The following is a 14,200-nucleotide window of genomic DNA, read 5'->3' as shown; positions in this document are numbered from 1 at the left end:
ATGGTAGCCGACTGAGAGCATCAGCGCAGTTCTCTGTGTCCGGTCTGTGGTAGTTGTATGCCGATAGTGTGAGCGCCCATCTTTGGATGCGGGCAAAGACATTGGTGTTAATCCCTTTGCTCTCAGAGAACAGCGATATGAGCAGCTTGTGGTCAGTTTCAAGCTCAAACTTGAGGCCAAACAAGTACTGGTGCATTTTCTTTAAACCCAGTAAACGCATGCCAGAGCCTCTTTTTCAATCATGCTGGATGCCCTTTTCGGCCTTGAACAAATTCCTGGACGCATAAGCAACCGGTTGCAAAATCACCGATTCGTTAGCCTGTTGTAACCCGACCCCGTATGACGACGTATCGCAAACTAGCACTAATCGTTTACAAGGGTCATACAGGACAAGCAATTTGTTTGAACACAACAGATTTCTGGCTTTCTCAAAGGCAGCCTCTTGTGAATTCCCCCTACCCAGTCGTCTCTCATGCGCAGTAACACATGTTGGGGTTCCACTAGGGTGGTTAACCCAGGTAAGAAATTACCGAAATAGTTAAGGAGTCCCAGGAACGACTGCAGCTCCGTCACGTTCTGTGGTCTCAGCGCGCTCTTGACGGCCTCCATCTTGGCGCGGTGGATCTGATGCCATCTGCTGCGATTCTTCTCCCTAAAAACTCGACCTCTGGTGCCAGGAAAACACACTTCGAGCGATTCAACCCGAGTCCCATGCGATCCAACCAACTAAGAACCTCTTCCAGATTCTTCAAGTGCTCAATGGTATCCTGACCTGTAACCAGTATGTCGTCCTAGAAAACCATGGTGCGAGGAACTGACTTTAGCAGCCTCTCCATGTTCAGTTGGACGAACGGGCATCTGTTATAGATGAACAGACCTTTGTGCGTGTTGATGCAGGTGAGGCCTTGCGAAGAGTCCTCCAGCTCCTGCGTCATGTAGGTCGAGGTCAGCTCCAACTTGGTGAACATCTTCCCTCCAGCCAGGGTTGCAAGCAGGTCGTCTACCTAGGGTAGCGGTTACTGGTCCTGCAGCGAGAAACGGTTAATCGTTCCTTTATAGTCCCCACAAATTCTGATCGCGACATCCTCTTTAAGTACCGGGATAATCGGACTGGCCCACTCGTTGAAGTCCACCGGCGCAATGATGCCTTCTCGCTGCAGCCTGTCCAGCTCAATTTCCACTTTCTCAAGCATCATATATGGTACCGCCCGTGCCTTGTGGTGGATGGGTCACGTACCGGGAACCAAATGGATCTGCACTTTCGCCCCCGAGAAGCTTCCAATGCCTAGCTTGAACAACAATGGAAATCTGCTCAGAACCTGGGCACATGAGGCGTCGTCGACGGACGAAAGCGCTCGGATGTCGTCCCAGTTCCAGCTGATTTTTCCCAGCCAGCTTCTGCCAAACAGTGTGGGGTCATCCCCTGGCACGATCCACAGCGAGAGTTCGTGTACTACTCCATGATAGTAGACTTTGACTTCTGCACTGCCAATTACAGGGATTAGTTCCTTGGTGTAAGTCCTTAGTTTGGTGTGAATGAGGCTGAGCTTGGGCCTGTGTGCCTCGTTGCACCACAGTCTGTTGAAGGCCTTTTTACTCATTATGGACTGACTCGCACCCGTGTCCAGTTCCAAAGATACAGGAATTCCGTTCAGTTCAAATTTCAACATTATTAGTGGACATTTCGTGGTGAATGTATGTACCCTGTACACTTCTGCCTCCTCGGTACGAGTCTCCAATTCAGCCTGATCCACAGTGAATCGATCTTCCTCTGCAACGTGGTGGTTTGCAGGGTTTGCAGGGTTTGCAGCTCGCCTGCACATTCGCTGGAGGTGTCCTATTGTTCTGCAGCCGTTGCACGCATAGTGCTTGAAGTGGCATTGATGGGTCCGATGATCACCTCCACAACACCAACAAAGTGTTAACTGCCTCGCATTAACGATTGATGTTGGACTCTGGGTCATCTGAGGTCGTGCAGCAGCAGCCGGCGTGTACGTTCTGCCATGTATATTCCTGCTCGAAAACGACGTTACGTTGTGCACAGTACTGGCCGAAACCTCTTTACGCTGCAAAATCTGTTTGTGGTTGTCGCTGGTGGACATAAATGCCTGGGCTATCGTTATGGCTTTGCTTAGATTCGGAGTTTCAACAGTCAACAGTTTGCGAAGGATTACCTCATGGCCAATGCCCAGTACAAAAAAGTCTCGAAGCCATTTGTTCTAGGAATCCCTCAAATTCACAATGTCCTGCAAGGCACCTTAGTTCGGCTACATAGCTCGCCACTTCCTGGCCCTCCGATCGTTGATATGTATAGAACTGATATCTCGCCATCAAAATGCTTTCCTTAGGATTTAGGTGCTCCCGGACCAGCGTACACAATTCTTCATAGGATTTAGTTGTTGGTTTTACCGGAGCTGGAAGGTTTTTCATGAGGCCATAGGTTGTTGCGCGACAGACAATAAGGAGGATCGCCCTTCATTTGGCAGCGTTCTCGTCCCCTTCCAGCTTGTTGGCACAAAGTATTGGTCAAGTCTCTCCACACGAAGGTCTCCCAATCGTCCCATTCTGAGAACTTCTCCTGGATACCAACTGTTCTTTGCATTTTCGCGTGGTTGTTCGTTACCTCGTCAGCAATTGTTACACTTATAATAAATGGTCAGACTGAGTACTGTGTGTAATGAACAAGTGTGACCTTAGCTCCTTTATTAAGGTTCCAGAGTGCAGATACCTTGTGGGTAGCCTGCTTATATACCGTGCTCCCAAGTGATGCTGAGATCCCTTGGGACTCCAACAGATAGTATGATACAGGTTGTTAGGGATTAAATACATAACAGCCCTCAACTTGACACGTTCAGGTTCACCGATGGAGATGGGAATCCCAGCAGCAGCCTGCCTAAACAATATGGTAATTACGCTTACCCCAGAAAATTCGCTGGAGTCAAAGGTGGGCCACTGGAGTAAATGGAACTCCTGGCTGCAGAGGAAATGCCAGGATTCGGCCAACGTAAAAAAACTCTGCATTTAACGTGCAGAGTCAAACATGAAATAAGATTAAAGTACTGATGGATTGCCAGTACTGTAGAACCATACAGTTATCACCTGTTGCCTTCAGGTGAGCAGAGGAATGAAAAATGGAGAAAATTTGTGGGGAAAAGTGTAAAGTCAATCATTGCTCACACATATGACCTTTTAGGGGTGGGACCTATGCACAATACGACTATCATGGTGCACCTGTTGGGGTGCTCTACCCAATCTAGCAAGCCTTCATCTAAAATCAATCAGAAACATCATTGGGCCTGATCGAAGAAGGAAAATAATACTAATTTGGATGCTAAATGAATTTTAAACTGGTGCTGGATGTCACTTCTTCTCATCATAGAATCATACATATTTACAGCACGGAAGGAGACCGTTTCGGCCCATTCTTGTCCATGCCAGCTAACAAAGAGCTATCCAGCCTAATCCCACTTTCCAGCTCTTGATCCGTAGCCATGTAGGCTACGGGACTTGACGTGCATCTCCAAGTACTTCGTAAGTGTGATGAGGGTTTCTGCCTCTACCACCCTTTCAGGTAGTGAGTTCCAGAGCTCCACCACCCTCTGGGTGAAGAAATTTTCCCTCAAATCCCCTCTAAACCTTCCACTAATTACTTTAAATTTATACCTCCTAGTTGTTGACCCCTCTGCTAAGGGAAATAGGTCCGTCCTAACCACTCTAACTAGACCCCTCATAATAAGGTCTCCCCTCAGCCTCCTCTGTTCCAAAGAAAACAAACCAAGCCTATCCAATCTTTCCTCATGTTGTGTATCTGTAAAGCATGCACTCCCATGTTCCGCCACCAGGGAGCTCATCCCCTGAAGTCCCAAGGAATCCCAGCATCCCTTGGGAGCACTGTATATAAGCCGGCCCCTAAGGCCTGTTCCTCATTCTGGAGTGTCTTAATAAAGACTGAGGTCACTGTTACTTTAACCTCCCTGTGTGCAGCCTCATCTGTGTTAGGAACACAATAACTGGCGACGAGAATACGAATCCAACGCAAAGATGCAGCAAACTATGGGCATCCTGGAGAAGTTCTCGGAGGGTGAGGACTGGGAAGCCTATGTCGAACGGCTAAACCAGTACTTTGCAGCCAAGGAGCTGGACGGAGAAGGAAGCGCTGCAAAAAGGAGAGCGGTCCTCCTCACGGTCTGCGGGGCACCGACCTACAGCCTCATGAAGAATCTTCTGGCTTCGGTGAAACCCAAGATAAGTCGTATGAGGAGCTGTGTACACTGGTTCGGAAGCATCTTAACCCGAGGGAGAGCGTGCTGATGGTGAGGTATCGGTTCTACACGTGCCAGCGATCTGAAGGTCAGGAAGTGGCGAGCTGTGTCGCCGAGCTAAGACGACTTGCAGGACAATGTGAGTTTGATGGCTACCTGGAGCAAATGCTCGCAGATTTCTTTGTACTGGGCATTGGCCACGAGACCATCCTACGAAAACTTTTGACTGTAGATACACCGACCCTCAGTAAGGCCATTGTAATAGCACAGGCGTTTATGTCCACCAGTGATAACACCAAACAAATCTCTCAGCACACAAGTGCTAGCAATGTTCATAAATTAACTGGAACTGTGTTTGCGAGCAGAAATGTACAGGGCAGAACCCACGAGTCTGCAACTGCCAGCAGGCCTCAGGTGACCCAGATAACTCAGTGTCCTCAACAAAGGACGAATGTAAGGCAATTCACACCTTGTTGCCGTTGTGGAGGCCTCCATTCAGCCTATTCATGCCACTTCAAAGGGTATGTTTGCAAGAGCCGTGGAACAATGGGGCACCTCCAACGAGCTTGCAAACGAGCTGCAAGCTCTGCAAAACCTGCTAACCATCACATGGCAGAGGAAGATCGGTCCATGGTGGATCAAAGCAATTTCGAGCCTCAGAGAGAGGAGGCAGATGCTGAAGTACACGGGGTGCACAGATTTTCGACGAAATGTCCACCTATAATGCTAATCGTAAAATTGAATGGCTTACCCGTAGCCATGGAACTGCACACTGGCGCTAGCCAATCCATCATGAGTAAAAAGATGTTTGAGAGACTGTGGTGCAACAAGGCACTCAGACCAGCCCTGAGCCCCAACCACACGAAACTGAGAACGTACACCAAAGAGCTTATCACTGTCCTGGGCAGCGCCATGGTCAAGGTCACCTACGAGGGCATGGTGCACAAACTGCCACTCTGGATTGTGCCGGGCGATGGCCCCACACTGCTTGGAAGGATCTGGCTGGGAAAATTCCGCTGGAACTGGGATGACACCAGAATGCTATCACATATCGATGAGGCCTCATGTATCCAGGTCCTTAACAAATTTCCTTCTCTTTTTGAGCCTGGCATTGGAAACTTTTCCGGGGTGAAGGTGCGGATCCACTTGGTCCCAAAAGCACGACCCATTCACCACAAAGCGCGAGCGGTACCCCACATGATGAGGGAGAGAGTGGAAATCGAGCTGGACAGGCGGCAATGCGAGGGCATCATCTCCCCCATGGAATTCAGCGAGTGGGCCAGCCCGATTGTTCCAGTACTCAAAAGTGATGGCACGGTCAGGATTTGCGGCGATTATAAAGTAACTATTAATCGTTTCTCGCTACAGGACCAATACCCGCGACCTAAATCAGACGACCTATTTGCGACGCTGGCAGGAGGCAAGACGTTCACCAAGCTCGACCTGACTTCGGCCTACATGACGCAGGAGCTGGAGGAGTCTTCGAAGGGCCTCACCTGCATCAACACGCACACGGGACTGTTCATCAACAACAGATGCCCGTTTGGAATTCGGTCAGCTGCAGCGATCTTCCAGAGAAACATGGAGTGCCTACTCAAGTCAGTACCACACACTGTGGTCTTTCAGGACACCGCCGAGCACCTACAAAAACTGGAGGAGGTCCTCCGGCGACCGGATCGCGTAGGGCTGCGGCTGAAGAGGTCGAAATGCGTCTTCATGGCATAAGAAGTGGAGTTTTTGGGGAGATTGATCGCAGCGGACGACATTCGGCCCACAGACGGCAAGACAGAGGCTATCAGGAACGCGCCCAGGCCACAGAACGTCATGGAGCTCCAGGGTTGGTTAAGCACCTTTTTAGAGCCCCTACATGTGTTACTGCGCAAAGGTGAGAACTGGGTATGGGGGAAAAAAAACATGTAATTGCTTTTGAGAAAGCCAGAAACATTTTATGCTCCAACAAGCTGCTTGAATTGTATAACCCGTGTAAAAGACTAGTGCTAGCATGTGACGTGTCGTCGTACGGAGTCGGGTGTGTATTACAACAAGCTAACGTTGCGGGGAAGTTGCAACCTGTCGCCTATGCTTCCAGGAGCTTAGCTAAGACTGAGAGCGCCTATAGCATGATTGAGAAAGAGGCATTAGCGTGTGTGTTCGGGGTAAAGAAAATGCATCAGTACCTATTTGGCCTCAAATGTGAGCTGGAAATCGATCAGAAGCCCCTCACATCCCTGTTCGCTGAAAACAAGGGGATAAATACTAATGCCTCAGCCCGCATACAAAGGTGGCACTCACGCTATCAGCGTACAATTATACCATCCGCCACAGGCCAGGCACCGAGAACTGTGCGGATGCTCTCAGTCGGCTACCATTGTGGAAATGGCGCAGCCTGCAAACTTGTTGATGGTGGCGCAGCCCGCAGACTTGTTGATGGTCATGGAAGCGTTTGAAAATGATAAATCACCTGTCATGACCCGCCAGATTAGGACTTGGACCAGCCAAGATCCTCTGCTGTCCCTAGTAAAAAACTGTGTACTGCTTGGAAGCTGGGCCAGCATCCCCGTTTAAATGCAAGAGCCAATCAAGCCGTTCCAGCGGCGAAAGGACAAGCTGTCCATTCAGGCAGACTGCCTGTTGTGGGGTAACCACGTAGTGCTACCAAAAAAGGGTAGGGAGACGTTCATCTCGGACCTCCACAGAACACACCCGGGTATAGTAATGATGAAAGCGATAGCCAGCTCCCACGTGTGGTGGCCCGGTATCGACTCTGACTTAGAGTCCTGTGTACGGCAATGCAGCGTATGTGCTCAGTTGAGCAACGCGCCCAGAGAGGCACCACTAAATTTGTGGTCCTGGCCCTCCAGACCATGGTCGAGGATCCATGTCGACTACGCGGGCCTGTTTCTCGGTAAAATGTTCCTGGTGGTGGTGGATGCTTTTTCAAAATGGATTGAATGTGAAATAATGTCGGGAAGCATCGCCACCGCCACCACTGAAAGCTTGAGGGCCATGTTTGCCACCCACGGCCTGCCTGACATACTGGTCAGTGACAACGGGCCATGTTTTACCAGTGCCGAATTTAAAGAATTCATGACCCGCAATGGGATCAAACATGTCACCTCGGCCCCGTTTAAACCAGCCTCCAATGGGCAGGCAGAGCAGGCAGTACAAACCATCAGAGCCTTAAACGAGTCACAGAAGGCTCACTCCAAACCCACCTGTCCCAAGTACTGCTCAGCTACTGTACAAGACCCCACTCACTCACAGGGATGCCCCCGGCTGAGCTACTCATGAAAAGGACACTTAAAACCAGACTCTCGCTGGTTCACCCCAACCTGCATGATCAGGTAGAGAGCAGGCGGCAGCAACAAAATGTAAACGATGGCCGCGCCAATGTGTCACGGGAAATTGATCTGAATGACCCTGTGTATGTGCTAAACTATAGAAATGGTCCCTGTGGATCGCGGGCACGGTGATAGCTAAAGAAGGAAATAGGGTGTTTGTAGTCAAACTAGACAATCGACAAATTTGCAGAAAGCACCTGGACCAAATGAGGCTGCGGTTCAGACTACCCTGAACAACCCACAACAGACACCACCTTTTTCGAGCCTACAACACACACCCAAAGGAGCAACGACACCACACCGGACCAGGAAATCAAACCCATCATGCCCAACAGCCCAGCAAGGCCAGACTCACCCAGCAGCCCTGCAGGGCCAACAACACGCCAGCCCAGCGAGGGCACAGCCAACACACCAGAACAGACATTTGTACCGAGGTGGTCCACCAGGGAAAGAAAGGCTCCCGACCGCCTCACCTTGTAAATAGTTTTCACTTTGACTTTGGCGGGGGGGGGGGGGGGGGGGGTGCGTGGGGGGAGTGATGTTGTGTATCTGTAAAGCATGCACTCCCATGTTCCGCCATCAGGGAGCTCATCCCCTGAAGTCCCAAGGGATCCCAGCATCCCTTGGGATGCACTGTATTTAAGCCGGCCCCTAAGGCCTGTTCCTCACTCTGGAATGTCTTAATAAAGACTGAGGTCACTGTTACTTTAACCTCCCTGTGTGCAGCCTCATCTGTGTTCGGAACACACTACCTCATAGGTAAAATTCGCCAGTCCAGGCAACATCCTCGTAAATCTGCTCTGCACCCTCTCTAGTGCAATCACATCTTTCCTGTAATATGGTGACCAGAACTTCACGCAGTACTCTAGCTGTGGCCTAACTAGTGTTTTATACAGTTCAAGCATAACCTCCCTGCTCTTGTATTCTATGCCTCGGCTAATAAAGGCAAGTATTCCATATATCTTCTTAACCACCTTATCTACTTGGCCTGCTACCTTCAGGGATCTGTGGACATGTACTCCAAGGTCCCTTGGTCATGCACAAGAGATGAATTATAACTGGTTGCCTGTGGTAAACCAATGTGTGTGTATATGTACTATGGTTATCCTTATAGATATTTAATTCAGTATCAACCAAACATGTTAACTATTTTGCCACTCACAACTTGAAATGTGCATCTATCTTTTTAACTCGGTAATATTAACTTCGTATCATTTTATTTTACAAATTATTTTTTATTATAAAACAAATCCACTTTAACATAGAAGTGAATAATTAGAATAAATTTGATATTTTCATACCTGTGTTTTATGGGTGTTAACTAGAGAAGGAGCTGCTGCTACCATGGAACTACTGCGTGGCCTGGATAAGTGGTTTATCTCAGGCTCAGAAGGCCTATCAGGCTTTTCCTCCAGAATCTGTTGAAGTCTTTGTAAATAATACATCAATGCCCAGTGGATACCTTCTTCAGACCAGTGGGGCTGCAGCAGACAGCGTAACACTGCAACATCAAAATAGGTGGCATAGCGAGACTTTTGACTCAGTGGCATGGCTATTGAAGTTCTGTAACAGATATAGGTTGTATTTTATCAAACAGAGAACAGGTGAGAGAAAATATTTAGATCAATATTCAAAATAAATACCATTTTTATACAAGTCCAAGCACTAGAACAATTATTTTATCACCTACTGAAATTCCAGCTGCGCTTTGTACATTCATTTTTTATATTGGGTAGCAGGATGTAGTGTTAAAAATTAGAAACAAGGTGCAGAGAGGACTGGGAAAGAAAGTTAAAGTTAGAAATAATACAGAATTAGGTGGGATCATAGAAAATACAAAGAGGTCTAAGTTAAGTTTGGAGTGTACATGTGTAAATGCACGAAGTGTAATTAATAAGGTTAGTGAGCTGCAGACGCAAATAGCCCCATGGAAATATGATGTAGTAACGATAACAGAGATCTGCCTCAAAAAAGGGGAGGATTGGGTGCTTAATATTCTTAGCTACAAGGTAGTCAGGAAAGATAGGGCAGGAAAATAAAAGGAGGGGTAGCAGTTTTGATTGAGGAAAATATTACAGTGTTTGAAAGTGAGAATGTCTTTGAAGGGTCAAAGACAGAATCTACTTAGTTGGAGTTAAGAAACACTAGAGGAGCGATTATGCTACATGGTGTATTTTATCGATCACCAAATAGCAGGATGGAGAAAGAGGAGCAGATGTGCAGGGAAATTACTGAGAGGTGCATGTACTATAGAGAAGTGATAATGGGAGACTTTAACTACCACAATATTGGATGGGGCAGTGAATGTGTTAAGGCCAGAGAAGGGGAGGAATTTCTGAAGTGTGTTCAGGAGAACTTTTTGATCAGTATGTTTCCTGCGCAACGAGGAAGAAGACATTACTGGATCTAGTCCTTGGAAATGAAGTGGGTAAAGTGGAGAATATCACAGTGGGGAGCATCGTGGGAATAGTGATCATAATGCTTAGATTAGTTATGGAAAAGGAAAAGCAATCTAGAATAAAAATACTTAACTGAAGGAGAGTTAAGTTCAGCATATTGAGGCAGGATCTGGCCCAGGTAAATTGAAATCAAAGACTGGCAAGCAGAAATGAAATGGAGCAATGGGTGGCCCTTAAAGAGATGGTTCAGGTACAGTCTAAGTGCATTCCCACAGGGGGAAAGGTAGGGCAACCAAAGCCAGAGCTCCATGGATGATGAGAGTAGAAAAAGGAGGTATATGACAAATGTCAGCTTGATAATACAAGGGAGAAATCAGGCTGAATATAAAAAGTAGAGAAGTGAAAAAGGAAATAAAAAGGGTAACGAGACAGTATGAGAATAGATTAGCGGCTAACATAAAAGAGAATCAAAGGTTTTCTATAGGCATATTAACAGTAAAAGATTTGTCAGAGGAGCGGTGGGGTCAATTAAGTATCAAAATGGTGATCTATTGGAGAAGGCAGAAGGCAAGGCTGACGTACCAGGAGGAGAACTCTTTGTTTACCAAGAAGGAGAACTTTAGTAAAGCTACGGTAAACAAGGAGGTTGTTGAAATAAAGAACAAGATAAAAACAGATAAAGAGGAAGTACTAGAAAGGCTAGTGGTAATTAAAGTGGATAAGTAACCCAGTCCGGATGGGATGCATCCTAAGTTGTTGAGGGAAGGGTAGAAATTGCGACGGTGCTGACCACAATCTTCCAATCCTTAGATACAGGAGTGGTGTCAGAGGACTGGAGGATTGCAAATGTTACACCCTTTTCAAAAAAAGGGAGAAGGATAAACCTAGCATTTACAGGCCAGTCAGTTTAATGTCAGTGGTGTGGAAGCTTTTAGAAATAATAATCCGGAAGAAAATCAACAGCCAATTGGACAAGTATGGACTAAAAAAGGAGAGCCAGCAATGATTTGTTAAGGGCAAATAATGGTTGGCTAAATTGATTGAGTTTTTTTGATGAAATAACAGAGAGGGTGGATGAGGGCAGTGCAGTTGATGTTGTGTATATGGACTAGGCTTGTTGTCAAAATTTAAGCTCTTGGGATAAAAGGGGCAGTAGCAGCATGGATACAAAATTAGCGAAGGGATAGGAAACAGAGTTGTGGTGAATGGCTGTTTTTCGAACTGGAGGGAGGTATACAGTGGTGGTCCTCATGTTTTAGTACGAAGACCACTGCAGTTTTTGATATACATTAATGACTTGGATTTGGCAGTATAGGGCACAATTTTGAAATTTGCAGATGACACGAAACTTGGAAGTGTAGTAAACAGTGAGGAAATAGTAATAGACTTCAAGAGGACACAGACAGGCTGGTAGAATGGGCAGACACATGGCAGATGAAATTCAATGCAGAAAAGTGTGAGGTGATACATTTTGGTAGGAAGAATGAGGAGAGACAATACAAGCTACATGTTACAATTTTAAAGGGAGTGCAAGAACTGAGACCGGGGTGGGGGGGCGGTTGTTTGTGCACAAATCTTTGAAGATGGCAGGCCAGGTTAACAAAGCAGTTAATAAAACATATGGGGGCAGAAATTGCCCTCCGCTTCACTTAAAAGGGGAGAGCCTGCGCGATTTCTAAAGTTTGTTCCACTGGGCCACCAGGGGTTTCGGCTGTGCTAGCGGCCTGGCACCAAGAGGGTGTGCCAGACTGGCTGTTGGCAGCCCGGCTGAACCCGGCGGCATAATTGTCGGCTTGACATGGCAGTCGGCCGACAAAAAAAAACATAGCGGCAATGCGTCCTCCCCTTTAATGGGAGCTGCACCGCCATTGCAAAAGGCCACAACGTCACTTGACCGCCAGGAAAAAGCAGGTTTTGGCACCGCCCAGCGGGAGGAAGATTTTCATAGCGGAATTTCACCCTCGGGAGAGTAAATCGGAGGTGCGCACTGTGATGATGCACTTAGTACGGATCAGCAGCAGCGGAGCAGTATGGGGGGTGGAGCGGGTCACCGCCGGATACCGCAGCAGTGGAATTTTGATAATGGCGGCCATTACACGAAAAGTCGGTGGCCAGTGCACTCCATTTTCCAGTGTTACGAGGCCTTAGGAAAGGGGCAAGTTAGGCCCCATGGAATCTTGGGCTTTATAAATAGAGGCATAGAGTACAAAAGCCAGGAAGTTATGTTAAACCTCTATAAAACACTAGTTTGGTCCTAACTGAAGTATTGTGTCCAATTCTGGGCACCACACTTTAGGAAGGCTTTGGAGAGGGTACAGAAGAGATTTACTAGAATGGTTCCAAAGATGAGGGGTTACAGTTACGTGGATAGACTGGAGAAGGTTAGGACGAGATTTGATAGAGGTGGGTAAAATCATGAAGGGCTTAGATAGAATAAATAAAGAGAAACTGTTTCCAATGGTTTAAGGGTTGATAACTAAAGTACGCAGATTTAAGGTGATTTGGCAAAAATCTTTTAGCAACGAGTGGTTAGGATTTGGAATGCAACGCCTGATAGTGTGGTGGAAACAGCTTCAATAGTAGCTTTCAAAAGGGAATTGGATAAATACTTGGAAGGAGAAAAAATTGCAGGGAAATGGTGAAAGAGCCGGACAGTAGGACTTACTGGATTGCTCTTCGAAAGAGTCAGCTCCATGGGCCAAATCGCCTCCTTCTGTGCTGTACTATTCTCTAATTGGTTTCTTTTATCTTTATTCTTAGCTTTTAGAAGGTATTAGTCTTTGAAAGAATGTTTTCAAAAAGTGACCGTAACATAAAATATGATCAAGAACAGTAAAAATGTTTTAATTGAGAACCTCTTTCCATTCTTGTACGATCATATTTAATTTTTGCTAGTTATTTTCTTTTTTGCAAGCAGTGGACATTACAATAGGCAACAAAGACCAGAACGCTAAATAAGGTCCATGTGTGATGAAGTTGTTATGATTAATGACTGTGATTAATTCACTAGAAACTTGACAAACAGGAATAAAGACAAGAAAATATGGAGCAAAACCACATTATTCTTTTAGCTCTGGAATCTGAGTTAAAAAAAAACACCCAGACAGATAGGAAGTGAAATGGGACAATAGGTCACACTGGACATATCAGATATGGAATAAAGGGTTAAAGTGTGCAAGTGCAATTAAATCAGAAACATCCCTTACAAACTAAACATGTAGAAACAAGAATTAGGTTGAGAACTGTACATCTGAATTGAATGTCTCAAGGCCCCGCATTACATACCTTCTGTCCTAACACAAGAGATAACATGGTATGTCTCAAACCAATACATCAGCAAAAACGGTACCCAGTATGAGCAAAGGTCAAAGCAGAGCCGGACACAGGGTGATAAGATAACATTCCAAAGTTGGATAAACACCCTTAGACACAGTGGGGGAAAGGTACCCGGAATAGGCGGAATAGAAATCATCTTCACCCTGAGTGACAGGGGGCTGTGTCCATTCAAATCAATGTATGTCTCATGTATTGAATGTCTGGCTATTATAGGCCGAGTAACTGTATAAAAATCCTGTGTGTTCTTTGGTCAGAGAGAGCAAGTGTGAAGAGTTCAGCAGGGGCTGGCTTGCAGGCTCGTTTCTCCCTTGCAAGTAAAATAAACCTACTTGTGTTTGATTCCTAACAGACTGTGTCGAGGTTAATTAGTTAATCGCCACTTCAGGAAGAAAATCTGCTTTCCCTGCTAGCTCAAAAGGAAATGATTTTGATAGTCTCTACGCAGTTCCCAGTGGTTACAAACTCTCATCATAATTCAAAATAAATTAGCAATCTCACTCAGAGTGGCAATAAGGATACTTTGTGAGAACTTATAGTTTGCACTGCTGCAGTATGATGTGCTCTTCTAATATTGGCTTCAAGGCACATTGTTCAAGCAAAGTTGAGAGAATTATCTCTAGGAGTATTGGATAAATATTTTGGGTGCAATTATCTAGCTGAGGATGCTTGTCATGATGAGCAAAAAATAAATGCATCAACAAGAGTAGGCCATTTGTCCTTTTGAGCCTGCTCATTCTGGGAGAAGATCGGGAAGAGCGATCAAGCATCGCGAGACCCGAGCAGAACGGGACTACAAAAGGCAGCAGCACACAGCGGGAGAGCTGGAGATCGAGAGGAGCTATCTGCAGCAATGCCAAACGGA

The 14,200-nt window shown here is 46.4% G+C and overlaps 1 protein-coding gene across 7 annotated transcripts in view; it reads right to left on the bottom strand.

The window, feature by feature from the left end:
• Nucleotides 1-14,200, bottom strand: part of LOC139260001 (protein unc-80 homolog) — a 501,022-nt gene that overhangs the window by 424,474 nt on the left and 62,348 nt on the right. For all 7 annotated transcript variants that reach the window (XM_070876044.1, XM_070876038.1, XM_070876039.1 and 4 more), the window contains exon 8: nucleotides 8,905-9,166. In XM_070876044.1, the coding sequence (XP_070732145.1) occupies nucleotides 8,905-9,166 (262 nt within the window). The remainder of the gene's footprint in view (nucleotides 1-8,904; nucleotides 9,167-14,200) is intronic.

This window comes from Pristiophorus japonicus, chromosome 3, assembly GCF_044704955.1.
Source record: "Pristiophorus japonicus isolate sPriJap1 chromosome 3, sPriJap1.hap1, whole genome shotgun sequence".
NCBI classification, from domain to species: domain Eukaryota; kingdom Metazoa; phylum Chordata; class Chondrichthyes; family Pristiophoridae; genus Pristiophorus; species Pristiophorus japonicus.
Note: the sequence above shows the minus strand (reverse complement) of the source record. Positions and strands in the feature narration are given on the sequence as shown.